Source organism: Pelodiscus sinensis, chromosome 8, assembly GCF_049634645.1.
Source record: "Pelodiscus sinensis isolate JC-2024 chromosome 8, ASM4963464v1, whole genome shotgun sequence".
In the NCBI taxonomy this organism is placed as follows: Eukaryota; Metazoa; Chordata; order Testudines; family Trionychidae; genus Pelodiscus; species Pelodiscus sinensis.
The window spans coordinates 64,322,843-64,350,043 of record NC_134718.1 but is presented as its reverse complement, the minus strand read 5'-3'; the positions used below and the strand labels follow the sequence as shown (position 1 = coordinate 64,350,043).

General features: G+C 44.4%; 1 protein-coding gene and 1 long non-coding RNA gene across 3 annotated transcripts in view; one reads left to right on the top strand and one right to left on the bottom strand.

Annotated features, from left to right (window-relative positions):
• NHLRC2 (NHL repeat containing 2) overlaps positions 1–27,201 on the top strand; it is a 58,068-nt gene that overhangs the window by 4,731 nt on the left and 26,136 nt on the right. The window contains exons 2-4 of the mRNA XM_006134970.4: positions 4,364–4,516; positions 20,722–21,177; positions 23,483–23,604. Coding sequence (XP_006135032.2) covers positions 4,364–4,516; positions 20,722–21,177; positions 23,483–23,604 — 731 coding nt within the window. The remainder of the gene's footprint in view (positions 1–4,363; positions 4,517–20,721; positions 21,178–23,482; positions 23,605–27,201) is intronic.
• Positions 144–25,926, bottom strand: LOC142830455 (uncharacterized). 2 transcript variants are annotated; one of them, XR_012905713.1, is made up of 3 exons: positions 25,805–25,926; positions 1,414–1,466; positions 144–281 (listed from the first exon to the last, which is right to left on the bottom strand). It is a non-coding gene; the product is annotated as an uncharacterized LOC142830455 (long non-coding RNA). The 2 variants fall into 2 exon arrangements; XR_012905712.1 differs by having other exon boundaries at positions 25,825–25,925.

The following is a 27,201-nucleotide window of genomic DNA, read 5'->3' as shown; positions in this document are numbered from 1 at the left end:
CTAAACTAAAACAAAAATCTTTACTTTGGTCTCCGTGGCAGATGTTTAAGATAGTACTATGGTCAATGGGAGCTCCCATGTAGGGAGAGCAAATGACAAGCCATCTTTTTTTCAGCTTTGAGAGGAGAATTTTATCCTGTATAATTTAAGTTCCAATTTGAGGGATTCTCCCTCTCTGCCCCCAAGTTTCCACATTTTTCCTCCAGTTGAACATGTTGAGAGAGTTTGACAGATGATCCTCAGCCTTTCACAGATCTTAGACTGGAAACTTTCTTTAGCTTCTTTAAAAGAAAATAAGAGTAAAGAAGTTTATTAGCAGTTTCATTATTTAATAAAAGACCTATCTGGTTATTCAGAATAACTGACTCTCACACTTTGTCCTTGGTAATCACTGTGACCACCACATTGAATCCTTCCTGAACTTCCTCTATTTCATGGGTTCCCAAACTGGGGAGTATGAAGAAATTCCAGGGGGGAGGCGCAGGGGCGCGAGGCCCATCAATTCCCCCTCACCCCCCCCCCCCAAGTTTTGCTGCTATTTTTGTTTTTCATTCCCAGTCATCCTTTTTTTTTTCTCAACAAGTTTTGCTGCTATTTTGGGGGGGGGGGGGGTTGAGGGTTTCTCAAAAATCAAAAAGGGGACGTGATGCCGAAAAGTTTGGGAGCCACTGCTCTATTACATTGTATCAAGTTCTTTTTCTCAGTGTGAAGACCGCTGACAAATCTTCCTCTCCCTACTTGTCTTCTCTGATCTTTATTATGTTGTTTACACCCCCACATACTAAAATCAGAGAGAGGGATGTAAAATTCCATTTAATTGATTAACTGGTTAAATGTAATGTTTAACTGATTAAAGGAGAGATGGGCAGGACAGCCTGCAGCCAGGCTGGAGGGGTCATCCTCCCCGCCCCCCCCCCCCCCCCCCCGCTGTGGATAGAGGCTGCTCCACACAGGTTGGAGTGTCCCCTGCATGCAGTGGGCTCCACCGCGGCAGGCAGAGGTGCTCCAGCCCTCACCTGTTAACCAGAACTGGTAAACATCACCTATTAAGAATCCACATCCCTAGTCAGAGATAGCAACCTCACATGCTGAAGAGTCAGTTTCTCACCGGTATGCCATGATACCTTTTTCCATGCTGCCCTTTATGATACAAGCTTAAATACTGCGAGAGAGTTTACCTACAGAGTCACACTGACCCTGGAACTTGCTGGGATTATAAGGATTCACTCTTATAGAGTAGCTTGCAGGATTGAGGCCTAAATTATCACATTCAAAAGCAGTATTAGATAGGTTAAAATGAAATCATCCGTCATGGGAGTACATTTGATTTGTGACTAAAGCCATATGAGCTATTACCTAGATTTAGGTTTCTTGGATTTCAGTCTCAGCTCTGTCACTTATGTGCAAGCTCACCTTGAGCTAGTCACCCATAGGTAAATCTTGCTCCCTCATGGCTTAGTCAGGATCTGAAAAGCAGCACAAATAAATTAGTCAATGTTTTATATTTCCTACATATTTTATCCATTTTGTAAAAGATACTTGCCCCCTAGTGAGAGAGGGAGAAATACTATAAAGTATCAATCTTTTTAAAAAAAATATTCATGGTCTGGTTGTGTTAATGGAGTATTATCATCATACGGGAATAAATGCCATTAATTACCAGCACTACTGTATACATATGTATCTAAGGTCCACCTCACTGAGTTGATAAAAGAAACTCTCTTATCAACTTTCTTTACTCATCTTATTTTGGTGGAGTACCAGATTCGATGGGAAAGTGATTGGTGCTCGATTTAATGGGTCACCAGAACCGCTAAATCAACCCTTGGTGGATCGATCTCTGCAGCATTCATTCCTCCCATAATGGAGCCATACCCCAAGTGAAGTAAAAGACACAGCTATTGACTTCAATAGAGGATAGTTCTAGGGTCTATGGGCTGGTGAGAGTCTAGTCCAGTGGTCCCCAACCTTTTGGGGCTGCCAGGCACCCGGGGCAGGGCTGTTCATGCACTGCACGCCCAGGGCAGGGGCCACACTCAGGGCGCAAGAATGGCTCAGGCTGGCCCGGGTCACTAGGCGGGTGTACATAAATGCCCTGGCGGGTGCCATGGCACCCACAGGCACCGTGTTGGGGACCACTAGTCTAGTTGGTTGATACAGTCATAAAATGGAATTTTCAGAAATGGTTAAGTGGCTTAGGAACACAAGTCTCATTCAAAAATATAATAGAATTTATTCTCCTAAATCACTTAAGCTTATTTGAAAATCCCACCCATATATTTAGCGTTAGTATTTTTAAAAGTGTTTTTTACAGTTTAAAGCAGTGGTTCCCAATCTTTTTGATACTGGGGACCAGTAAACCCATTCACAAGCTTTTGGAGGACGGGTAACATTTATTTTCATATTCATTAAGCAAATGATGAATATGCAAATAAATTGTTTCCAAAGCCCCCAGTGCCAACTTTAGCAAAGCTTTTGATACTGTCTCCCACAGTATTCTTGCGAGCAAGTTAAGAAAGTATGGATTGGATAAATGGACTGTAAGATGGATAGAAAGCTGGCTAGGCTGTCGGGCCCAGGGTTTCCCAAACTTTATATAGTTGGAATCCTTTTTTTTTTCAGTGCCTTTTTTTGCGGCCCAAAAATATAAACGCATATAAACTGGGTTGAGACAGGAGGTGTGGGCTCTGGGGTGTAAATGAGGGATTTAAGTGTAGGAAAGAGTGAGAAGTGCAAGCTCTGGGAGGGAATTTGGATGCAGGAGGATGTGAAGAAGGGGATGCTGGCTCGGGGAGGGGGCTCTAGGCTGGGGAGTGCTGGGCTCAGATGGAGGGTTGGGGTGCTGAGCAAGCCACAGGCTTGTGGATGTGAAGGTGCAGGAGTTTGGGTTGCGGGTGTGAGGGGCTCAGAGCAGAGAGGTTGGGAGTATGATGGGCTCAGATCACAGATTTGCAGTGTGTGAATGGTGCAAGAGTGTTGTGGCAGAAGATTGAGGATGTGGGGTTGCAAGAGTTTGGAGATGAGAAGCTTAGGACAGGGGGTTCTAGTGTATGATAGGCTCAGATTTGGAGTCGGGACGGGGAATACAGGAGTGTTATGATGCTGTGGCCAGATGACAACTTGGCCCCATGGGGGGCTTGTTGGCCAGGCTTCATTTTTAAATAAAATATTGTCAAACACAAAAGATTTCAGCATCGTCTTTATTTATGAGAAGGGTGGGTAACCTGTTTTGAGTTGGGGCCACTGGCCCACAGAAAATTCAGTCGGGGCCACACAAGTGAGATACAAAAACACAACACCTCCATACCCTTCAAACCTCACTAATGTGGCCCCAACTGTGCTTGTGGGTGCTGGGACAGGGTTCTGGGGCAGGGTGCTTGTGGGTGCTGGGGCAGAGGACAGGGTGCTGGTGGATGCTGGGGTAGAGTACTTGTGGGGATCTGGGTGGAGGGGAGGGGACAGGGACCCATACCTGGGGATCCTGCAGCTGCATGCCAAGGCCCAGTAAGTGCGCAGGCTGCTCCCCTGTACTCCAAATAGGTGAGGTACCTGAAACACTGGTCCATCGCATGCCTGATGCCTTCCTGCACAGGGGGAAAGGGAGTCCCGGACCGCGCCAGCCCCAACCGCTCGGGCAGCACACGCCTTGTTCCTCCGCTTCCCATGTCAGCACATGCCACCCGAGCAGCCGGATCCCAAATCCCCACCCCCTCCGCAGCGCTCAATGGACCAGCATTTTAGGTACCGCGCCAGCTATTGAGGCAGGGGAGAGAGCAGCCTGCGCACTTCTGGGACCTGGCGCACAGCTGCAGAACTGCCCTCTGACCCCACAGGAAGCCTGCACTACCTCCGTGGTCCCTGGAGATAGCATCAGAGCGGCCACACACACACACCCCGTCCCCAATCCCAGCCGCTTTATCGGCCGGCGCTGGCTCCCTTTCTGCGTCAGTGTGCCCGGCCTCCTCCCTGGTTCCTAGCGCCCGCCGGATCTAGCCCCACCACCCGGAAGCGTGCCCGACAGAGACACCGCGAGCGGAGGGCTCTCTCCCAAGAATCATGAACGCAAATTTTTCTGAAGACCGGTATTGGGTCGTGAACCACACTTTGGGAAACGCTGGTTTAAAGCATATGAATGTGAGCGAGGAATTCTGTTCCTGGCTATTTTATTGACTTCCCATCTGCCCTTGAGCAAGTCACTTACTGTTGGAATAGTCTTTCTTTTATTATTGAAAATGTGTATGCAAACTATGTTCAACATTTTAGAGAAGTGTACCAAGAATCTTGAACACGATTATTTGAATTAGTTGTGAATTTGTTCTTTCATTTCTTAATTAATGAAATACCACTGTTTTCCAAATTCCAGATCTAGAGTGGCTGAACACCGAAGGCCCCATTTCTCTGTACAAAGACCTTTGTGGAAAAGTGGTGGTTTTGGATTTCTTCACTTACTGCTGCATCAACTGCATACACCTGCTGCCTGATCTCCATGTGTTAGAGCACAAGTACTCTGATAAAGGTATCAGTGATTTAGTATGCTTAGAATAGAATTTCTTGGCAATATCACAAATGGAGTAGCTGAGTCATTTTGTTTCTGGTTACAAAACATTTGGCAAGCCTTCAGTGGTGTCTAAAAGTACCTTTTAATCTATGTTTGCCTCAAAACAGGAGGACTGTATGTACTCCCACAACACTTCTAATAGAGGTTAGATTTGGTAGTTGTTACATCTGTGTATTTAGAAAAGCAGTATTAGTACTTTAAAGTCCAAGTCTGCGACTCTCATGAATAGGACTGTTTGCAGAATAAGGTGCTACTCAGTGTGAGTAAGGGTGCAAGAACGGACCCTGAATTTCTAGACCTATATGAGCCACTGAATTTGCTTTCAGGCCTTGAAAGGTTTAAAAAAAACCAGATTTTAAGTAGGCGAGGTTCTGTACCAGCTGTGATCAGAGTACACACACCTGATGTATGTAAACTTACAATTTTCTTGGGGTTTTGTTTTATTAATAACTGCAATAACAACAAAATAAAAAGCTGATCTAAAGTTTTCCCCAAAGTTTGGCTGTTCATAGGTTTTTTCCTGCAGGACCTCCTCACTTCACTCTTACTTCTCTTTGCTCCAGTAATGCATTTCAGCTCCTCTTTAAATTCTGGTTGCAGATTAAATCTGCCTGCCTTTCTGACTAGGTAGACAGGTAATATCTTTAATTAGACTCACTTCTGTTGGTGAAAGAGATACAGTTTTGAGCTTCTTAAGTAATAATTGCCATCCATCTTTATGAAGAATTCTGATCTCCTGACATCAGGATGAGTCAGAAGAGGAGAATTGCATTCTTAGTAGGATCCTAAATGCTACTAATCAGTGATGGACACTTTATAGCATATTGGAAAAGATATTTTTTTCTGATGAGATGAGAGGGATTGAAACTAACTTTGGTCTTCAACTCTTTGTTATGGCCTATCATAATTTACCATGTTTAATATTTGTTTGACCTCCCATGGGGCTCTCTTATTAATTATCTTCTTGATATTTAACTTATTGCATTTTTCACTTCAGTTAAAGTAATAAAACATAGCTAGTTTTTCACAAAGTATTGTTATTGATATACTGTAATAAACACACACAACACCTTAAAGAAGACTTACAAAGAAAGTTCCCTGCCCTGAAGAGTTTATAGCTTATTTCAGGGAAATACAATATTTGGTACAATGGTTGAGATAAAAGAAATGGAGAAGTTGCCAGTGAGGAAATACTATAACAGCAATTTGAGACAAGCAAATTCTAGGTGGTACAGCGGAAGTAATTGACACATGGGAAATGGGCTGTTCCAGAGTTGCAGGAAAGGCTTATGTGAAAAGTGCAGTGTAAGATAGCACTGGTATTTCAGTGAATAGTATATCTTTTCTTTTACTACTTCTAACTTTATTTCTATCTACATACGTCTTTGGCTCTTAGACTGCAATACAGTGGAACTCAATCTTGAGGCAGTTCCTTCGAAACTCTGCAGCTAATCAAATAGTTTTGAATAAAATCCATCCCTCTAGCTTTGTGTCTTCCAACTTTTTTGTTTCCCTCCACTCCTATGTTGAACACCATTGCCTATATTCTTCCTCTCTTCTTTTCACATGCCTAAAACATACAAGCTTTTCTATAAGGCCTGGTCTAAAGGGGAAAGTTGACTTAAGATGCGTGACTCCAGCTACATTAATTACGTAGCTGGAGTCAAAGTATCTTAAATCAGGTTTAGGCACTGTCCACACAGTGGAAAGTTGATGGGAGCACATGCCCCCATTGACTTTCCTTACTTCTTGTGAGGAGCAGGGCTACCAGTGCTGACAGGGGCACCCTCTCAGTTCGAATTAGCAGGTCTTCACTAGACCTGCTAATTAGAACCTTGGAGATTGACTACAGCAGTATCGATCTCCGTAGTGTAGACCAGCGGTTCCCAACTGCTGCCGTTCCCCGATTCACTGGCTGCCAGGCCACAGAGGCTGCCAGAGCTCAAGCTGGCTGTTCACAGCATCTCAGTCCTGGCAGTCATGGTGGCTGAGGCACGGCAGGATGAGGCGGAGAAGGAGGCGCCTTTCGCCCTCCTCCATCCTCCATGCTTGGGGAGGGAGGCAGCGGGCCCCTGCCTGAATGGCCACTAAATGGTTCTAAATATGATTCATTCTTGTGACGCCAAGCATCCATCATTTCTACTATATTCAAGATCTGCTCCTGTCTCTTCCACACTGCCCTGCACAGCTTACAGGAAACTTAAGGCTAGGGATGGGAAAGGTTAATCAGTTAGCTGGTTAATTGTTAACTGGTGGGGGCTGGAGTTTAATTGGCTAACCAATTAAATGGAATTTTACATCCCTACTTAGGGCCACTGATTGGGGACTGATGGCAGGTGGGAGGTGCTAGTGGAGGAGGAGACATTGAGTGGAGGGACTACTAATAGATTTTCAGCATGTACCATTTTTCCCCCGGCTGTGTCTACACTGCACCCCTTTTCCGGAAAAGGGATGCAGATTAGACACTTTGGAATAGGCAAATCCGCGGGGGATTTAAATATCCCCCGCGGCATTTGCATTAACATGGCTGCTGCTTTTTTCCGGCGTGGGGATAAGCCAGAGAAAAGCGCCAGTCTAGACGTGATTCTCCGGAAAATAAACCCTTTTCCAGAGGATCTCTTATTCCTATGGTTTATTTTCCGGAGAATCACGTCTAGACTGGCGCTTTTCTCCGGCTTATCCCCAAGCCGGAAAAAAGCGGCAGCCATGTTAATGCAAATGCCGCGGGGGATGTTTAAATCCCCCGCGGATTTGCCTATTCCAAAGTGTCTAATCTGCATCCCTTTTCCGGAAAAGGGGTGCAGTGTAGACACAGCCCCTGTGTGTGTGCTAGTCCCAGGCTACCCATGAAGTCAGTGCCTATGCCACCAGCCTTTAGGGAGTGCCAGACTTGTCTCCTGCTATACCCCTCCAATTCTGATTTTTCCGGAATGCTTTACCCTTTTTCTTGCTGCTCTAGGCTAGTGTTGCACTAGTGCTTGTGCCAAAAATCAGCAATGGGGAGGCAGCTCCCAGGAAGAAGATAGCTTAATGTCTAAAAGTCTCCCTGCTGAAAAGGTTTGCAGGAGATAGGGCAGATAGGAAGAAGCTTGGTATGTGAAGGGGAAGCAGTGATGATTACTGGGAATATTAGGGAAACAGAGCTTTTTCCAGGAAAGGAATGGGAAAATGACCATAAGAACAGTGAGATTAGTAGATCTTCTGCAGGTTGGTGTGAAGAGTGAAAAGAAACAGGAGTTCAATTTACTTATGTCCCATTCCTTGTTCTGTGTGGCTATGTCTAGACTGCAGGCTTCTTTCGAAAGAGGCTCTTTCGAAAGCATCTTTCGAAAGAGCCTCTTTCAAAAGATCGCGTCTAGACTGCAGGCGGATCTTTCGAAAGAGAAATCCGCTTTTTCGAAAGAGAGCACCCAGCGAGTCTGGATGCTCTCTTTCGAAGACGGCCTCTTTACATTGAAGAACGCCTTCTTTCGAAAGACGAACTTTCGAAAGAAGGCGTTCTTCCTCGTAAATTGAGGTTTACCGCCATCGAAAGAAAAGCCGCGTTCTTTCGAAATAATTTGGAAAGAACGCGGCTTGAGTCTGGACGCAGGGGAAGTTTTTTCGGGAAAAGGCTACTTTTCCCGAAAAAACCCCTGAGTCTGGACACGGCCTATGAGTGTACACTTGATGTTTCTGTGACTTAATGTATGATTTAGATATTTGAAGGCATGATGCCTTTCCCCTTCTATTTTATTGCATAGTGGAAGCATGAATTAAAGACTATATAAAACATGCATGGGAGTATCTTTTTCTTATTTATTATACTATACATTAACTTCATAGAATGTCAGAAAGTACTAACATTTGTTTTATGATCACATTGTGCAAGTACTCTGCTGACATACAACAAATAACATGGCTACATCCAGACTGGCAAGTTTTTCCACAAAAGCAGCCACCTTGGCGGAAAAACTTGCTAGCTGTCTACACTGGCCACTTGAATTTGCTCAAGAACACTGTCGATCTAATGTAATATTGTCAGTGTTCTTGCGCAAATACTATGGTGCTCCCACTAAGGGATAAGCCCTCTTGCGCAGGGCCAGTGTAGACAGGGGAGGACTGTTTTGCGCAAAAAAGGCCCGATGGCAAAAATGGTGATCGGGGCTTTCTTGCGCAAAACCGCATCTAGCTTGGCACGGATGCTTTTCCTCAAAAAGTGCTTTTGCGAAGAAGCATCCATGCCAATCTAGGCGCTCTTTTCCGCAAATGCTTTTAATGGAAAAACTTTTCCGTTTAAAGCATTTGCGGAAAATCATGCCAGCATAGACGCAGCCTATGAGATTAGATTGATGGAACTTCAGCAATATGCTGCTGTGACATGAGATGCCTGATCATAAGAAGGTGTTGTTTTAAGATGATCAGAAACATCAAACCTAGCTATATGCACATACACACATTTTAATTATCTGGATCTTCAATAGGTTTGTCTCAAAATAAAGCTCACTTTTGATGAACTATATGCCACCCTGATCTTTACCTGAAATAGTCTTGCCTGTATCTCTAGCAGCACTATTTCTGTTTTCAAAGTGGCATTCAGTATGTTATTTTAAGCCCCAGGGCATATTCAGTTCATGTTATCAGTAGACCAAAAATTGCCTGTTGAATTTCTATAAGAGGAAATACTTTTTTAATATTCAGAAACCGTTTGGCAGAGGCCCAAATTTGTGCTCTTGAATAATCCTTGAAACCCAGGTTTTAATCTGGGGTATGTTAAAATGGCAACATGTTCATCAGTCGATACAGTAGTTTGCACAATTTAGATTGTTTGCTTTTTTGAAAAAAAAGAAACCCTAAATGTCCTCTGGGCTCACAAATTGTAGGATATATTTAATCTAATGCAGATTAAAAACAATTGAAAACACTAACTTTCTTGCCACAAATTATATACTTTAAAATTTATATGAAAATAGCAATTGTATAGCAAAAATCATAACTTTAACTTGGCAGCCATCTTTACAGAGACAATCCAGTGAACAGTAACAGTAAAAAATGAATTGTAACCTAAAATTACTTTTCCTTGAATGGGAGACACAATATGGTTTTCTATTTCTGTATGCTGTGTCACTTTTTTATAGCAAGACGGAAAGCGGGTACCTTTTATATTGCATAATACAGCCAAAGAGAGAGCAGTTATATTCTTCATTATTCATATGGCACCATAATCATATGCGACACTATGGGTATAGCGTGGGTGGGATACGCTCAATAGTTAACAGAATCACACTTCAAAGATTTTATATTCTAAAGCAGGGGTGGGCAAAATATGGCCTGCGGCCTGCATCTGGCACGCCAAGATGCTGGATCCAGCCCACAGCCCAGTGGGAGCCACAGCCAGGCTCCCCGCCTGCCCTGCCCCTTTACAGCGCTCAGAGCAGCCGACTGTATGGGCCATGATGTTCTGTGGGCGCTATGAGTCCGGGGGAAAGACGGGGAGAGGCTTCCTGTGCTGCCCCCTCCTCTAGCACAATCTCGCAGCAACCATTGGCTGGAAATCGGCCAATGGGAGCTGCCTGTTTCCAGGACAGATAGCATGTGAAATACCCTTCCTCTCTGCCCACAGGCTCACAGCTTTCAGAGCAGCACATGGCCCTTGTAGATGGGTGCTCTGAGTGGCTTAAGGGGGCATAGAAGGCAAGGAACCTGTCTGAGAAACCTCCTGGGCTGCTGGCTGAGAGCTGCCCAGGTAAGCACCTCCTGGCCAGAGCCTGCCTCTGGCATTCCAGCCCCTCCTGTCCCCACAACACTCTGACCCTCCCTCCACCTCCTGCTGTACTCCTACCCCACATAACCCAATATGTACCTATACCCATTCCAAGACTCTGCACTGTCACTCATACCCCTCCTCCAGGTCACAACCCCCTCCCAGACATTGAACCCTAATCTCCTACTCCTGATCACAACACAAATCCCTGCACCCCCTCTTGAACTCCTGCTCCAGGTCACAATCCCCTCCCAGACCTTGCACTCCCTCCTGGATCCCTCCTCCAGGTCAGAATCCTCTCCTTCATCCAAATGCCTTCCCAGACCCCACACTACCTCTTGCACCCCAGTCCTTTACCCCAAGCTCCTTTCTGCACCCAACTTCCATCCCAGACTCTACAGCTCCTCCATTAATATCATGGAAGATGAGAACCTTGACCACTTACCAGATTTTTGGAGTGGCTGCCCCATCAAAAATAATTTCCCACCCCTATTCTAAAGGTACAATACAGACAATACAAAATATATGTTATGCAAAGAGTGGAGCACCACGGCACAGCTTTAATGCTTTGCCTCCTAAATTCATAGAATCATAGAATAATAGGACTGGAAGGGACCTCGAGAGGTCATCGAGTCCAGCCCCCCGCCCTCAAGGCAGGATCAAGCTCCGTCTACACCATCCCTGACAGATGTCTATCTAACCTGTTCTTAAATATCTCCAGAGAGGGAGATTCCACCACCTCCCTTGGCAATTTATTCCAATATTTGACCACCCTGACAGTTAGGAATTTTTTTAATTGGTCCTTTAAATCTTGAATTAGTAAATTGAGTGATCTGGATGTATATTAATAATCATTTCCAATATTTGGAATGCTGGGGAGAAAACGGGGGCTTCTGGAGAATCCTGCATCATGGACAATTCAGAATTTTGCAGAAATTAATGTTATGCAGGTAGAATTTCCTATTTTCCTCACAGAAATGGACAGTAGAAATGTCCATGTTAGCTGCCACTAGGGACCAAGCAGAACTCAGTTCATAAATAGAAGACAAGACTGGATAGAGGGGGTGAGAACAGGAGGGTTCCCAGCAGTTGCAGTTCTCAGCATACTCTCGAGGGAAGTGGCAGTATGCAGGAAACTCCAAGCAAGCCCAGGACCCAGCATCAGGCTATTTCTCCTTCTGGATCCCTGGGGCTTAGGAAAGTAGAGTCTGTGAATGTCTGGGAGAAGGAGCCTGCAGCTGGGCTATGGGCCATAGCGGATGGGTGTCTGGGCCAGGGGGGCCTGCACCTGGTCTCTGGGGGTGTAGTTGATGAGTGTGTGGGGATTGCAGGGAGGGAGGGTGGAGGCTGTAGCTGCATTCTGTGGACAGGAGGTTTGTGAGTGTCTGTGCTGGTGGGGCCTAGGGATGTGAATGGGTTAAACAGTGTGAGGCTGGAGTAGCTCCCAGCCCAATGGTTGGCAGGGGATCTCCTGTAGCTGGGCTGGAGTCGTCCGTGCCCCCCCCCCCCGCACTCACCTCCCCTTTAATCTGTTAACCGGTTAAATAATATGTTTATTTGGTTGACCAATTAAACTGGACTTTACATCGCTGGGGGGGCCTTGTAGTTGGTTTCTGGGGGAGGGGATGTGAATGCCTGGGAGGAAGGTTGCCCTGACTGGTCTTTGGAGAATAGAGGATGTAAGTGTCTGCCCTCACCCTCATTTCCCCTTTCCCCCTCCCTGGCCCGGGCCTCAGGGAGGAGTGGGCAAAGGAGGAGGAACTGGGCTATCAGTAAGGGTTTCTTCAGCATTAGAAGATGTATGAGAATTTATTGCCTAAAATAATTTTTAACCACTCTCTAAATTACAAAACAATTAAAGCTCTTTTATTCTACAACATGAGGGCTCTGACATATTCCAGAAATCAAATTGACATCCAGTGGTTGCCACTGTTTTTAAAAAATCTTGGTTTTGGGGTTCAGATTAAAACAAGGCATGTTGTAGATTTACTGTTTAATTTATGATGATATTCTGTCAACAGTATATAACAAGGGAAAGGAAACATTCATCTGAGCTTTTCCATATGAGGTGCTAAAAGATGGCTGTGACGCGTAACGATTGATTATTTTTAATCTGTCGTTATGAAGTATAAACTAAGCTTGTTTTTTCACAAGGAAACTAAGCTTCTTCCTCCCCCCCCCCCACCCCGGCATACTTATTTCAGTGTCTTGGACCTACACTGCTATATACAGAAATTCAGAGGTAACTGGAAGGGTCTCCCATGCGTCTATCCTGGGACCAATCCTATTCAATTTATTTATAAATGATCTAGAGAAAGGTGGCAAAATTTGCAGATGATACTGTACTGCTCAAGATAGTTCAGACCAAAGTAGACTGTGAAGAGCTTCAAAAAGATCACACCAAACTAAGTTGATTGGGCAACAAAATGGCAAATAAAATTTAATGTTGATAAATGTAAAGTAATGCACATTGGAAAAAATAATCCCAACTATACATACAACTAGCCAATTAACCCGTCATAAAACAGGATTTTCGGGTCTCTCTCCACGTCGGTCTTCTCTCCTGAGCCTCTGGTCTCTTGCTCTATCTCTCTTTCTCCTCCTCCTGCTGCCCCCCGCCCCCCCCCCCCCCCCAGCTCTCCTCTGCCTTCTGCCTCTCTTTTGGTCTCTCTCTTTCTCTTCACCCCCTCCTGCCTCTCACTGTCCGCTCTCCTCTGTCTCCGTCGGGAATGCATGCTCGTCCAGGCCCTGTCCCCGGGTGTGTACGTCACCACCACGCCCCCCTTCACCTCCTGCTGTGGTGTTTGGCTGACTTCTGTGTCGCTCAGCCGGGCTGTCATGTGGGAGCAAGCGCCGCAAACGGCCTCTCTCTCTCTCTCTCTTCTCCTCCTACTGCCTCGCCCTCTCTCTCTCTCTCAGCTCTTGTCTGCCTCCTGCCTCTCTCTCTGTCTTCCTTATTCTTCTCCCCCTCCTGCCTCTCACTCTGTGTTTCTCTTCTCCTCCTCCTGCTGTGTCTCTCTTACTCTCTGTCTTGCTGTCCTCCGTCTCCTCCGTTCTCCTCTCTATCTCCTCCATGTCTTCTGTGTCTGCTCCACTTTCCTCCTTCTGAATCTGGCACCCTTTCCTGATGTCAGAGACGTACGCTCGTCCAGGCCCCGCCCCCTGGCTGTTTCCTCTGGGCGGCACTGTTGCCTCCCGCCGTGGCACTCGGCTGACTTCTGCGCCGCTCAGCCGGGCGGGAGCAAGTGGCTGCTTGCGCTGCTTGCTCCCGCGCGACGGCCAGGCTGAGCAACGCAGAAGTCAGCCGAGTGCCACGGCGGGAGGCAACAGTGCCGCCCAGAGGGAACAGCCAGCGTTTCAGCATTACAGAGTCTCAGACATTGGGCTACTATATATATGATATGATGGGGACTAATTTAGCTACAACTGCTCAAGAGAGATCTTGGAGTCATTGTGGATAGTTCTCTGAAAACATCCATTCAGTGTTCAGCAGCAGTCAAAAAGCAAATAGAATCTTAAGAATCATTAAAAAAGGGATAGAGAGTAAGACGGAAAATATCTTATTTCCTCTATATAAAACTCTATATAAAACCATGGTACACCCACATCTTGAATACTGTGTACAGATGTGGTCGCCTCATCTCAACAAAATATACTGGTATTAGAAAAGGGTCAGAGAAGGGCAACAAAAATGATTAGGGATTTGGAACAGGTCCTTTGTGAGGAGAGATTAAAAAGACTTGGACTTTTCAGATTGGAAAAGAGGGCACTAAGGGGGGATATGATAGAGGTCTATAAAATCATGACTTGTGTGGAAAAAGTGAATAAGGAAAAGTTATTTACTTATTCCCACAATATAAGAACTAGGGGTCACCAAATGAAATTAATAGGCAGCAGGTTTAAAACAAACAAAAGGAAGTTTTTCTTCACTCTGCGCACAGTCAACCTCTGGAAGTTCTTGCCAGAGGATGTGGTGAAGGGCAGGACTTTAACAGGGTTAAAAAAAGAGCTAGATAGATTCATGAAGGTTATGTCTATCAATGGCTATTAGTCAGGATGGGTAGGAATGTGACCCTAGCCTCTGTTTGTCTGGAAATTGGTGACAGGGTAGGGATCATGTAAGGATTACTTGTTGTGTCCCCTCCCTCTGGGGCATGTAGTATTGGCCATTGTTGGCAGACAGGATACTGGGCTAAATGGACCTTTGGTCTGGTATGGTCGTTCTTATGTTCTTATATTTTTCACAAGGAAACTAAGCTTGTTTTTTTTTTCCTTGTCATACTTATTTCAGTGCCATGGACCTACATTGCTATATGCAGAAATTCAGCTTTGAGATATTAACTGAAAGTCTCATTTGCTTCATGGTTTTCCATAGGTGTTCCGTAAACATCTTAAAATTATTATATAAAATTGTGATTATCCAAACATTGTTTTTAAAAAAAGATTGACAGTTATACAAGAGCTCAACTTTGAAGAAATTACTTTGACTGTGAAGAGCAGTACTTTGATTTATTGCCTAGTTTATCTGTATCGTTTTCCTGTTTTTGTATTTGTTTCATACTGTAAATGAAATACGAATAGAAATAATATGCAGGCTAATTGTAAAGATTTTCTAGGCATTACACTACATTAAAATGGGCTGGAAGAATTGTTCAGACCCAGTTATCTATAAATATTTGAAATGTTTAATGTGGCACAAAGGGTATATAGTGGAGTAATTGAAATCACAAAAAGGAAAACTATGCAGAAAAACACTCCTAATGGTAAGATTTGTTGTTCTGTAGAATAGTGTCCAATGAGTAGTGTGGGAAAAATATTATATGAGACATTAAAAATAAGACTGGACAGAGTGCTAAAAACATATTGAAAGCCCATTTGGATCAAACTTGTCTTCTGACAGTGTCTAATGCCAGATGTTTCAGAGGCAATGAACAGAACAGGGCACTTAACAAGTGATCCCTTCATCTTCTGTTGAAGGCAACTATCCTGCAATGGCAAATAGGAGGAGTAGGGCTCTGATTCTGAAATCATATCCAGGCAGTTAAGCACTCATCCACTGGGTCTTCCCATGGGTGTATGTCAACACTGCAGCTGGAAGTGCATCTCCCAACTTAGGAGGACAGACACATGCTAGCTCTGCACTAGCTAGCACACTAAAAATAACATTGTGGATGCTGTGGCAGGATAGTAGCTTAGACTAACCACCCCTGTCTTAACCCCTGGCAGTTGGGTGGGTTGGACTCAGGAAACTAGCCCAAGTCACTGCCCCTCATGACATCTACACTGTTATTTTTAATATGTAAGTTCAAGCAAGAGCTAGCATAAGAGTCTGTTGGGCAGCAGACTTCAGTATAGTGGCACATGTGAAGGGTCTGCTCCCACCCAGAAACATGTACTTCAAAAAATATTCCCCACTGAGGAGAAAGCTGCTTCATAATTGAAGTTGGTAGCTCTGCTCTTGAAAGAACGTCATTTGCCACTTTTCCCCCTCTCCTTGCTCCTATTTATATTGGATGAGAGTATGGATAATGAGAGCCTGAAGACTGCAGAGAGACACTCAATTTCCAGAGTTCTACTGTCTCCTAAAGGAGTTGTACAAACTGGAAGTGGTGATGTGCTTAGAATCTCTACTGTCATAAACTTTTTCTGTATGCAGGGTAAAAAGAAAAGTTAACATTGGGGCATATCTAGACTACGCTAAAGAGGATATACAAATTCCGCGGGAATTTGCATATCTTCTTTCGAGCTCTCTTTCAAAAGCGAAAGTAATTAAGATGTGGTTTTGTCAACGAACCCTCCCGTTTGTTGACTAGCCGCTTTTCTTTTAAAAATGAGGTTTGCACAGCTTGTCGACAAATGGGAGGGTTCGCTGACAAAACTGCATCTTAATTACTTTCATTTTCAAAAGTGCCGCTTTTGAAAGTGAGCTCAAACGAAGATATGTTGCATATCTTTTTTTCAAAAGCCTAGGGTAGTCTAGATACGCCCTTAATGAAGAAAATAATATAAAAAATGGTAAATTATTTTGCATCTGACACTTCGTGCTGTACTTGGGCGAGAGCTGGAGGGTACTATGTGCAGCCCACATTTGAGCGAAGGGTGTCTCCTAGAACAGACAACAGAAATAGTTCAGTGCTCCAGGGCAGGGTGTTTCCCAACCCTCCACTGCAAAACAACACACCTACACTCCTCCACTGGCAACCAAAATGGAGAGGACAGCTCAGTGCATAGCAGGGAGGCCAGGGGGTCCAAATACTCCCCTGTACAAAATAGCATCATGCGCACACACGCATCACTGCCGTCTTCAAGCCTGATGCTGAGGAAGAGAAGAGGAAACCTTCCAGATGTTCCTCTGCTGCTCTCCCAGACCAAACTGTCCCCTTCCCAAAAAATTCCTCTCCCCATACTCCCCCACACATGTTCTCCATGCAGGCTCTTTCAGGCAAGGCAAGTAGACAGTGTTGTGTGCCCTGGAGTTGTCCTGAGGGGCCAGAGTCGGGAGAGGAGTGGAAAGATGCAGTTGGGGGAGCAGTGCCCTCATTCCCCCCCGATTCCATACCCTGAATGTGATGTCACAATGTGACAAATGTTGCTCCCATGTGGTGACTGTGTTGCTGGTTTTTGAGAGGACAGTTCACAGCAGGGAAAGTGTTTCCTGGAGAAATGTTGCTTGTAAGGTGTAGCTGCATTATTTTGTCTACTATATTTGGATACTGAGGTTGAGAGAGTCCAGGTGTTGTTTGCAGTTGCAGGACACTTATACTATCCAGAAGCATGAGTGATCTTGGAGAAATACTGGCTATATAATACTTTGCTAAGGTTTTCCATTGTATTAAAAATTCTGACTTATCTAGTACAGGCAGTCCGCGAGTTACGCAGATCTGACTTATGTCGGATCCGCACTTACGAACGGGGCTTTCTCGCCCCGGAGCTCACAGGCAGCGGGACCGCCCAGAGCGCAGCGGTCCCACCACCTCGACCTCCGGGGAGAGAAAAGCTGCTCTGGGTGCCTCTGGTCTGCTGGGGACCATCTCCAGCAGACCAGGGACACCTGGAGCAAAGCCGGGGAGGCGGAGGGGTCCCGCGCCTCTGAGGCTTTGCTGTGGCAAAGCCGGGGAGGCGCGGGACCCCTCCGCCTCCCCGGCTTTGCTCCGGGTGTCCCTGGTCTGCTGGGGACCGTCTCCAGCAGACCAGGGACACCGGGAGCAAAGCCGCAGCGGCAGCGGGGGTCCCGTGCCTCTGAGGCTTTGCCAGAGCAAAGCTTCAGAGGCGAGGGAACCCCGCTGCCGCTGCCGCTTTACTCCCCGTGTCCCTGGTCTGCTGGGGGGGGGGGCGCAGCTAGTGCCCCCCCCCCCCCCAGCAGACCAGGCTTTTGTTGTGGACCCTGGGGTAGACCCTTTTGTTGTGGACCCTGCAGGGACCTACCTGGCAGCCCATCTGTTCTGTCCCAGGCTCGAGATTCAGCCACTGTTGAAACTGATCAGTGGCTGATTCCAGGAAGCTGGGGGCAGAGCAATTCTGCCTCCAGCTTCCTGTAGTCCGCCCCTGGTCAGTTTCAGCAGCAGCGACTGAATCTGGAGCCAGTTCCAACTTACATAAAAATTCAACTTAAGAACAAACCTATAGTCCCTATCTTGTACGTAACCCGGGGACTGCCTGTAGTAACTTTGTACAATTGCCTAGTTAATGTATTTTCACTCCATTCAAGAAAAGGAATGTGAGGCGGGATCATAGCTGTGAGCAGTGTAATCTGGGAAAGGGACAGATTCCAGAAAGTAGTCTGGGATTGTGGCTCATACAATCTTATCAGTTCCATTCAGATCTGTAAGCTTAGGAAGAACAGAGTTCATAAATTATTTATGTAGAACATAAACATATAGTTATGACTTATAGCACTGTAGAACTTTACTAAGAAGGGTTAGGAAATATCATTGTCACATACACAGTTAAATTCCTTTAACATAACATAATCTCATCAAAACACAATATAAAATCTTGAATTAGATATACCACCCTCCTATACTTTCAGGATTACAAATAGTGCTGTAAAACAACAACAAATTGTCTGGTAGCACTTTATAGACTAATAAAACATGTAGATGGTATCATGAGCTTTTGTGGGCACAGCCTGCTTCTTCAGATGACCAGAGTGCTGTGCTTGCTTTCATTTCTGTTCTAACTACAAACAGCATGGGGCAGTGCGTGTGGTTTATATAATGCAGGCAGTCCCCGGAATACGTACAAGATAGGGACTGTAGGTTTGTTCTTAAGTTGAATCTGTATGTAAGTCGGAACTGGCGTCAGCCGCTGCTGAAACTGATCAGTTTCAACAGCGGCTGAATCTGGACGCCAGTTCTGACTTACATACGGATTCAACTTAAGAAACCCAGGCGTCCCCAAGTCAGCTGCTGCTGAAACTAATCAGCAGCTGATTCCAGGAAGCCCAGGGCAGAGCAACTCTGCCTCGGGCTTCCTGTAGTCAGCCCCTGGTCAGTTTCAGCAGCGGCTGAATCAGGACGCCTGGGGCAGAGCAGCTGGGGTGCTGCCAAGTTGGTACAGTAGCGCCAAGGAGCGGCGCTGCGGGACCAACCCGGCAACGCCCCAGCTGCTCTACCCCAGGCGTAGGCAAGAAAAGCCTGGTCTGCTGGGAGGGGGAGGGGGGCACTAGCTGCACCCCCTCCCCCAGCAGACCAGGGAGACGCGGGTGGCAGGACCGCCCGCGTCCTCCATGGCTTTGCTCCATCTCCCTGGGCTGCTGACCAGGGAGACGGGGAGCAAAGCCGCGGAGCACGCCCGCTGCGGGCATGCTCCGCGGCTTTGCTCTGCGTCTCTCTGGTCTGCAGGGAGATGGGGAGCAAAGCCTTGGAGCATGCCCGCAATGGGACAGGCCAGGTGCGCCTGGGCTGTCCCGCTGCGGGCCTGCTCCGCGGCTTTGCTATGCGTCTCCCTGGTCTGCAGGGAGATGGGAAGCAAAGCCTTGGAGCACGCCCGCAGCGGGACAGCCCAGGCGCGCCCGGGCTGTCCCGCTGCAGGCGTGCTCCGCGGCTTTGCTCCGCATCTCCCTGGTCTGCTGGGGGGGGGGTTCCCCCCCCCCAGCAGACTAGGGAGACGTGGAGCAGCTTTTCTCACCCCGGAGGACGGGGGCGGCGGGACTGCAGCGCATCTGGGCATCCCGCCGCTCCAGTCTTCCAGGGCGAGAAAAGCCCCGTTCGTAACTGTGGATCCGACATAAGTCGGATCCACGTAACTCGGGGACTGCCTGTATATATAGTTGTGTCCTGCAATTTAAAGGTATTCAGAAATGGTACATAATAAGGACATAAACTGAACCTTTGACACTAATATTGATCTTTCTGTAACAGTTCCTTGACAAAATATGGTAAATTAAAAGTTTCTTTGTTCCTTGGAAGATTACTAAAAAGTTAAGGTTCTTTTTCTTTCTTTCTGACAGGAGGGGAACATCTTCTTTAAGTGCCAAGTATAATAGAACTAAGTAAACTTGGCCTTTGTCACAAAAAGAAAATTAACTAGAAATGAAAAACTTGCTTTTGAATTTTATGAAAGCATAGAAAAAGTAGTCAAACTTGAGAGAGGTGACTGATTGTTTCCATCTTATTTACGGAGGTATTAGAGTGGCTGCTGGTGTACAATAGCTGAATTATAAAAATAACTATAGAACCTTTTCTCTTAGGGTATCAAGACTGTTATCTTTTTCTTATGGAAAAATCGGAGGCAGTTTGGGTGTTTAGCTGATTTCTATGACTATGTATTAATCCTCCCTATTTCTTAAACTCATATGTTTCAACAAACATTAAAAACATGGACTATTGTAGTATGTCATAGGGATGCTAAATTTAGATGAATCAACTAATTGATTAGTCTGTGGAATTTTCTTTGACTATTTGATTAGTTGATAAGGGCATATCCGGCTTTGAAACATAGCAAGAGCCCCGCTTTTGCTACATTTCAAAAGCGGAAGCATCGCCAGTTCCCCACTGCACCCCTGTGCTTCTCCCCCCCCCCTTTTAAGCTGGCTCCCCCCAGCACTGGCTCCTGCTTCCCCTCCATCCCCTTGCTGCCTCTTTCTGATAGAGGCAGTAACGGAGGGGGGGAGTGACTAGTCGAGCAACTAGATGACTATCCAATAAGCATATACTTATTGGATAGTTGACTAGTCGCTTACATCCCTAGTATCTCAATAGTACATACATTTTGTACTATGTTTTTGGTAACTTTGAAAGAATTGTTTATTAGTTCCAGATTTCTGTGGTAAGTTTGATTAACAATTTTAGAATGTAGTTTTCCATTACTGCATTTTTGTAAGGTAGGACTGTACTTGTTATTTAATTTCTTATTCAGACTTATTTGGATGCAAGCATGTTTTGTTATAAATACTATGTTTGGGTTTTTTTGCTTTCAGATGGCCTTCTGATTGTTGGTGTCCATTCAGCGAAGTTCCCAAATGAAAAGGTTCTTAGTAACATTAAAAGTGCTGTTCTTCGATATAACATTACCCACCCTGTGGTAAATGATGCTGATGCAACGCTTTGGCATGAACTAGATGTGTCTTGTTGGCCAACTCTGGTCATTCTTGGGCCTCGTGGAAATATGCTGTTTTCTCTTGTTGGAGAGGGGCACAAAGATAAATTATTTTTATTTACTTCTGTTGCGCTAAAGTTCTACAAAGAGAAAGGACAAATCACAGATAACAAAATTGGAACAAAGTTGTACAGAGACTCTCTGCCTTCTTCTGCCTTGCTGTTTCCTGGCAAAGTGACTGTAGACAATTCAGGGGATAGGCTCGTGATTGCTGATACTGGACATCACAGGATTTTGGTTGTCAGGAAAAATGGGCATATTCTACACACCATTGGAGGTAATAGTTACGTAAGTTTCTTAGGGTCATATTTGTGTCTTCAGAGAAATCTGTGCATTCTTTGTGTTCAGTGCTCAGCATATTGTAAACATTTGGAATTAATTGCAGATTTTTCAATATTTGATTTAAGCACTTTTCTTGCAACTCTTTGTCAAATAGTTTTTGAGTAATAAAATAACTTTTAGAACAAATCTGTATCAGACTGTTTGAATATACTTGTTTAACATACTTCATGATTCTAATTGTTAGAGTAACTTTGACTTTTTTATATTAATGTCAATATTCAATACAGATAGAGTATTGAATCTGCACAGACAGTTACTAGTTATAGATCACTTTGTGTACATGGTGCTGAACCTCCAGATAGCAGTTAATGTGTCACTCCTTCCTGGATGCCAAAAAGATGGAATCCACAGAAAGGGAGTGGGTATGCCAGGGAAAAGAGGTGAGATACTAACACCTCTCTCAGCCCACTTAATATGCTGATGATACATTTCTTTTTAACGGAATCGTTGGCCCACCTGCTAAGTAGGGATTCCCTAGGAGCATTGCTCTTTAACATTCTTATGTAGTGTCTGCAACAAATTCATTGCAGCCTTGTGCTGTTGCACAGGAACCTAAACGACTAGAAATTGTCTACAAACAGTTGTGAAACTGATTATTCATTACAGGTTGGTCCTCCCTGGTCTGGCTCTCTCAGGACCTGACTGGTCACAGTTGAGGGATTTTTCTGAATCCAGGGAGGTCATTTCAGGCCTCCTTCTGCCACCTCCCCATGCCAATTCCCAACCCCTTCCCAGCCCAGCTGAGCTGATACTGGCTCCCTCACAGCCTAACAGAGCCATGCTTATAGCAGCCCAGCTATAAGCAATCCTACTGACAACTACTGTTGACAGATTTTGCTATGGATCTGATGCAAAACCATTAACATCAATTAAAAGTTTCTGTTGACATCAGAGGACTTTGGTCTTATATGGATTTTTTCAATTAATGTGCCATTGAATAACACCTATTTCATGGTAGGATGTTGAAGCTATTAAACAATGCCAGTAATACTAAAGTTTTAAAAACAAGACCCTTACATGACTGAAAGTAGATTAAGAAGGCAGAGCATAATTATCCAAGTTAAAAAATCTGACCAAGACACCAACATCAATACCTCTGCTGTTGTGAAAGCTGCTAGGTGAATTCATATGATCAATTGTAAGAATGTTTTTGATCTGTAAGATGGCATCTCCAACAGCAAGGTATTCCTTAATATGATGTTGGATTATCCATTGAATAGTGAATCAAAGAGAAGAATACTATCTATTTAATCAATAAGACCACTTCCTGTCATCCTGTGCAGTTCCCTGAAGGTCTTGCATACAAGTACTTTTTGAGCTTGAGTCTGCAAAACAAGTTAATTTTTACATTGTGAAATCCTCATCTTTGCTGTCTGTAAACCCAAAACTGTCACCTTACAATTTATAGGTAGAAGTTAATAAAAAATGTATTTTAGTGACTCAGTAAAAGAGGTGTGGGCAGAAAACAATAAAGTAAAGATTATAATTCAGTAATAAGTGTTGGTATCCAGTGAGGTTAAAATAACTGAATTTGCATCATAAATCGTGATGCACTATTATTACATTGTACGTAGAAATGTCTTACCATGACAGCTGCAATAAATTCATATTACAATGTACTTTGTCTTTCATTGTAACATACGATACTTAAGTTTGCCGTTCTCTATGTAGATCATGATGCTCTTCCCTGTGCTTATCATGCTGTCTAGAAGGCTAAGCATGCTACCCTTTATATACAGTGCCATACCTCTTTGTTGCTAACAAATAGATCAAAAACTGTTTAGTTCGATTTTCATCTTCTCAAGAACACTAAATGAGTGAAGAAAATAAAAGTAAAGAACTAATTTGTAGCTAGTTTGCTTTAGTTTGATGTAACCAGGACTAAAATCCTGAGGGATGACTTTTCTGAAACTGTCTTCTGAGTACAAGAGAAGAGAAGAGATTTGGAATTCCAATAAAAGATATTGTGATTATTGCTTGAGTGGAGAACCCATGTATGCTTAGAATTTGAGGAAAAAGAATAAAGCAGCATATCAAACTGTGTCATTGCTGTTGCACAGCAAAATGATTCTAAAATGAAACTATACAGAAGAGATCTAAAAAAAACTGAACTGTGTGTTGAGCTGCAAAAGCACCTTCTGGAAAATGTTTAAATCTGTAAAATAATTGTACATGTGATTCTTTACTGTTTTCTTTTTTTCTGGTGTGAAATCTTACTCATTTGGTTTGTATGTGTTTAGGACCAAACAGTGGGAGAAAGGATGGAAGTTTTTCAGAAGCAGCATTCAATTCACCGCAAGGAGTGGCTATAAAGAATAACATTATTTATGTAGCTGATACAGAAAACCATCTGATTAGAAAGGTAACATTTACATTTAAAAGCAAGGTAAGGGATAACAATCCAAATTCTATTCCCAGTTGCACAGATGCTAATTGGCATCGAAGAAATTATTCACAAATTATGCTGTGTAACTGAAAACAGAATATGGCCCAGTATTTTTTCAGTAACTAAACAAATATTTTGGCCAATTTTTTTTAAGGAAACTATGTCCACTTTTGCTGTAATTAAATGCTTTTAAACAATTAATTACAGCAATTTAATACTTTTTAAATTGAAAATGTAGTAGTAATTGAAATAATTTGTGCCATGACATTTTTTCCAATAAAAGGCTGCACACATGATTGGTCCTGACAATCCCATGATTTGCGTATTAATTCGCTATGAGAAATATCCAGTGTTAGTTATGACTATAGAAATTGTTTTCCCTTCATTTCAAATTACAAACCTAACATCAGATTTTTGCATACCTGTGGTGTGGTGCTGTGGTAGAATGGGTCGATAGTGTTTGTAGAGCTATACAATAGAGGAACAAGCCAGAACTAATCGTTTATATTATTATTAGAAGATTTACCCAGCATTGTTCAGGTCCTTAACTGAATTAATTTTTCTTTTTTGGAAAATAAAATGAAAATATACATGCTTCATTTAAATCATTGCCTCTCCATGGGGGAGGGATGCATGTACCCCCGCTGGGGCAATTCTACGTTTGTTTTCCCCCTGTGCTCTCTAGCCAGAGTAAGGAATGCAGAAAACTACAGATGTCAACATGTAGACGACTACACGATTAACCGATGAGCATGGGCTTTATCAGTTAATCTTGTCAACTACACGTACTCCACCCCTCTTGCTGTCTCTGTATCAGTCAATGGGGGGGTGAGAATGGGAGCTGGTGCCCAAGCACTGGATCTACCTGCCCTCTTCCACCTCCGTGCCACTGCCTCTGATAGAGAGGTAGCAGCGCGAAGGGTGAGAGAGGCAGGTAGGAGCTGATACACACGGGGAACCGGCTTTCAAGCAGTCTCCCCACACATGCCAGCTCTGTGGACCTACCTGCCCCACCCCCTTGCTGCCTCCTACAGAGGTGGGGGCAGGCAGGTGACAGTGCTGGGAGGAGCCAGCTTAAAAGCCGGTTCCCCCAGCATCAGCTCCTCGGTGCCGCCTTCCCCCCCGTCCCCTCATGTGGCCCAGGTTTCCCATGGACAGAGGCTGCTCCGCAACAGCAACTCTGTCCGTGGAGTGTCTGAGCTCCCCACAGACAGAGGCTGCTCTGGAGCTCAGACCCCCTGCAGACTGGGGCTGCTGCCACCCCATGCTGCTGCCTCATCAGAGGCAGCAGTGAGGGGCGGTAGGCAGGAGCCAATCTTTGTGGGAAGCCAGTTTTTAAACTGGCTCCCATTGCAGACCAGTTCCTGCCTGTGACCTCATACTGTTGCCTCTGATACGGAAGGACTATCGAATAGTTGTGTAACCACTAACATTTCATGCGGTTACACAAGTATTGCATTACACACTATCTAACATCCCTACAGCAAACTACACTTTCCCCTCACTCCTTGACGAAGGGGAACAACCAGTGATGTTCCTGTACGAATCGGGGCAGGAGGATAGGGAAGAGGGATTCATCCATCTTGCCTCTGTCACAGCTGAATTCTCCAACCTGGCATTCCGAGTGTAGGTAATGGGTGCCAGCTAGAAAAAGAAAAACACTGTCACATCTTGTGTGTCTGCAATTCCTAGAGACAAAAAATAAGTTTTGTTGATTTCAGTTTCCCCTGAAATCCATTCAGTATTGCTTCCACCAAGTGTCCAAATCTTTTTCCAGGAAGAAATCACTTGGAATCTCTTCCCTGAGGGCAAAACTCCCCAACCTCCTTTCATTAAGGAGTTGGAAAAACAAACAAGCACTCTGTCACAGAGACCAATGAACCTGTGCCCTCTCTCCAGTAACATGTCTGCAGTCAGGTACTTAAGTTTAAGGACACACAAGATCAAGCAATACTGGTTGACAAAACAAAAAAAAAGAAAACACTTTTATTATTAAAACAAGACTATTGTTGCAAGCATAGTGAACGATGTTAAAAAGTCATGTATTGAAACAAAATTCAGGGATTCTCCCTGGGATTAATTCTTGATTCCAAGAGAGAAAAACAGATGACAGTTAACTAGCTCACGCACAATTTCCAAACCCCAAACAAGAAAAACAATAAACCTGATGGATTACCTAAACGTTTTCCTACTCACGCATTCTGAGGAATCCAGGGGATCTTTTTGGGGGGAGTTCATTTCTTCCCTCTGTGTCTGGAGAAGATTTTTCTCTCACACACATGCAAAGGAGACCGCTTCCCCCAGTTTGAAATTCTTAAGCTGCATTTCATTGGCTCAATGCCCAGCCCTCTCCCTCAGGTGCAGAATAGCTTACGGTTAGCTTAACCCTTTCCTCACTCTCCAGGCAAGTTAGGCTCCCCTTTGCAGCTCCCATTCATGACAGCCTCCTTACAGGGCACTTGAGATTGGGAGACTCAGGGCTAGGGCAGTCCTGGACAGTGAACGTAGGGAGGAGGGAGACCCTAGCCAGCCCTTTTCACCTGCTTTGTGATTCTGTCTCTTCTGTATGGGTTTTCTGAGAAGCAATCCCATTCAGGCACATCCCATTTTCCTGCCACAGCAGCTTGGGACAAGGTGAGAAGCGCCTGTCCATGACTACTTCAGCTGCTGCAGGCACAGCTGGGAGAGGGATGCATGTCTCCCAGCTGGGGGGACAAACAGACATACAGATAAACTCACCAAAATATATAGTAGATTGTAGAAAATCATTTACTTTGCACATTATGGGTTCGTCTAGACTACATTCCTCTATCAAAAGAGGAATGTAAATGAGCCTGATCGAAAGTGCAAATGAAGCATGGATTTAAATATCCCGCGCTTCACTTGTATACTTGCATTCGATTGCTGTTTCGAAAAAGGGTTTTTCAAAAGTGAAACCGCAATCTAGACTCATTTTTTCAGGAGTACGGGTTCTTTCGAAAAATGAGAGTTTTTTTTAAAGAACCTCGTCTAGAGTGTGGTTTCACTTTCGAAAAACCCTTTTTCGAAACAGCGATCAGATGCGAACATGCAAATGAAGTGCAGGATATTTAAATCCATGCTTCATTTGCACTTTCGGGCTCATTTACATTCCTCTTTCGACAGAGGAATGTAGTCTAGACGAACTCTATGATACATGCTATGTTTTGTTGTGTGTTTTTTAAAAACACAATATTAGAATTTTATTTAAAACTAAAACATAAGTTGTCCTTTGTTTACCCACTCTCTTTTCTAAAGAAGATGATTATATTTCTTTAGATGCCTTGGCTTAATCATGACAGGCAGGTCATTTGGGTACAGATGGATAATAAATTGAGGCTTTTCAATAAGACTACCATTTTAGCACAACTGTTAATTGTCTTGTAAAATGCCTGACACTCAAATAGGCAGTCAGTTTCTGTCTGTAGGCAACTTGTTACATTTCAGACTCTATTTTATGGCAAGGCTATACTGAAGCTAAAGGTATAATTCCCAGTTTCTGTAGACATAACTGCTCTAGCCCTGATCAAACTATCATGTTAAATTAGTAGAAGT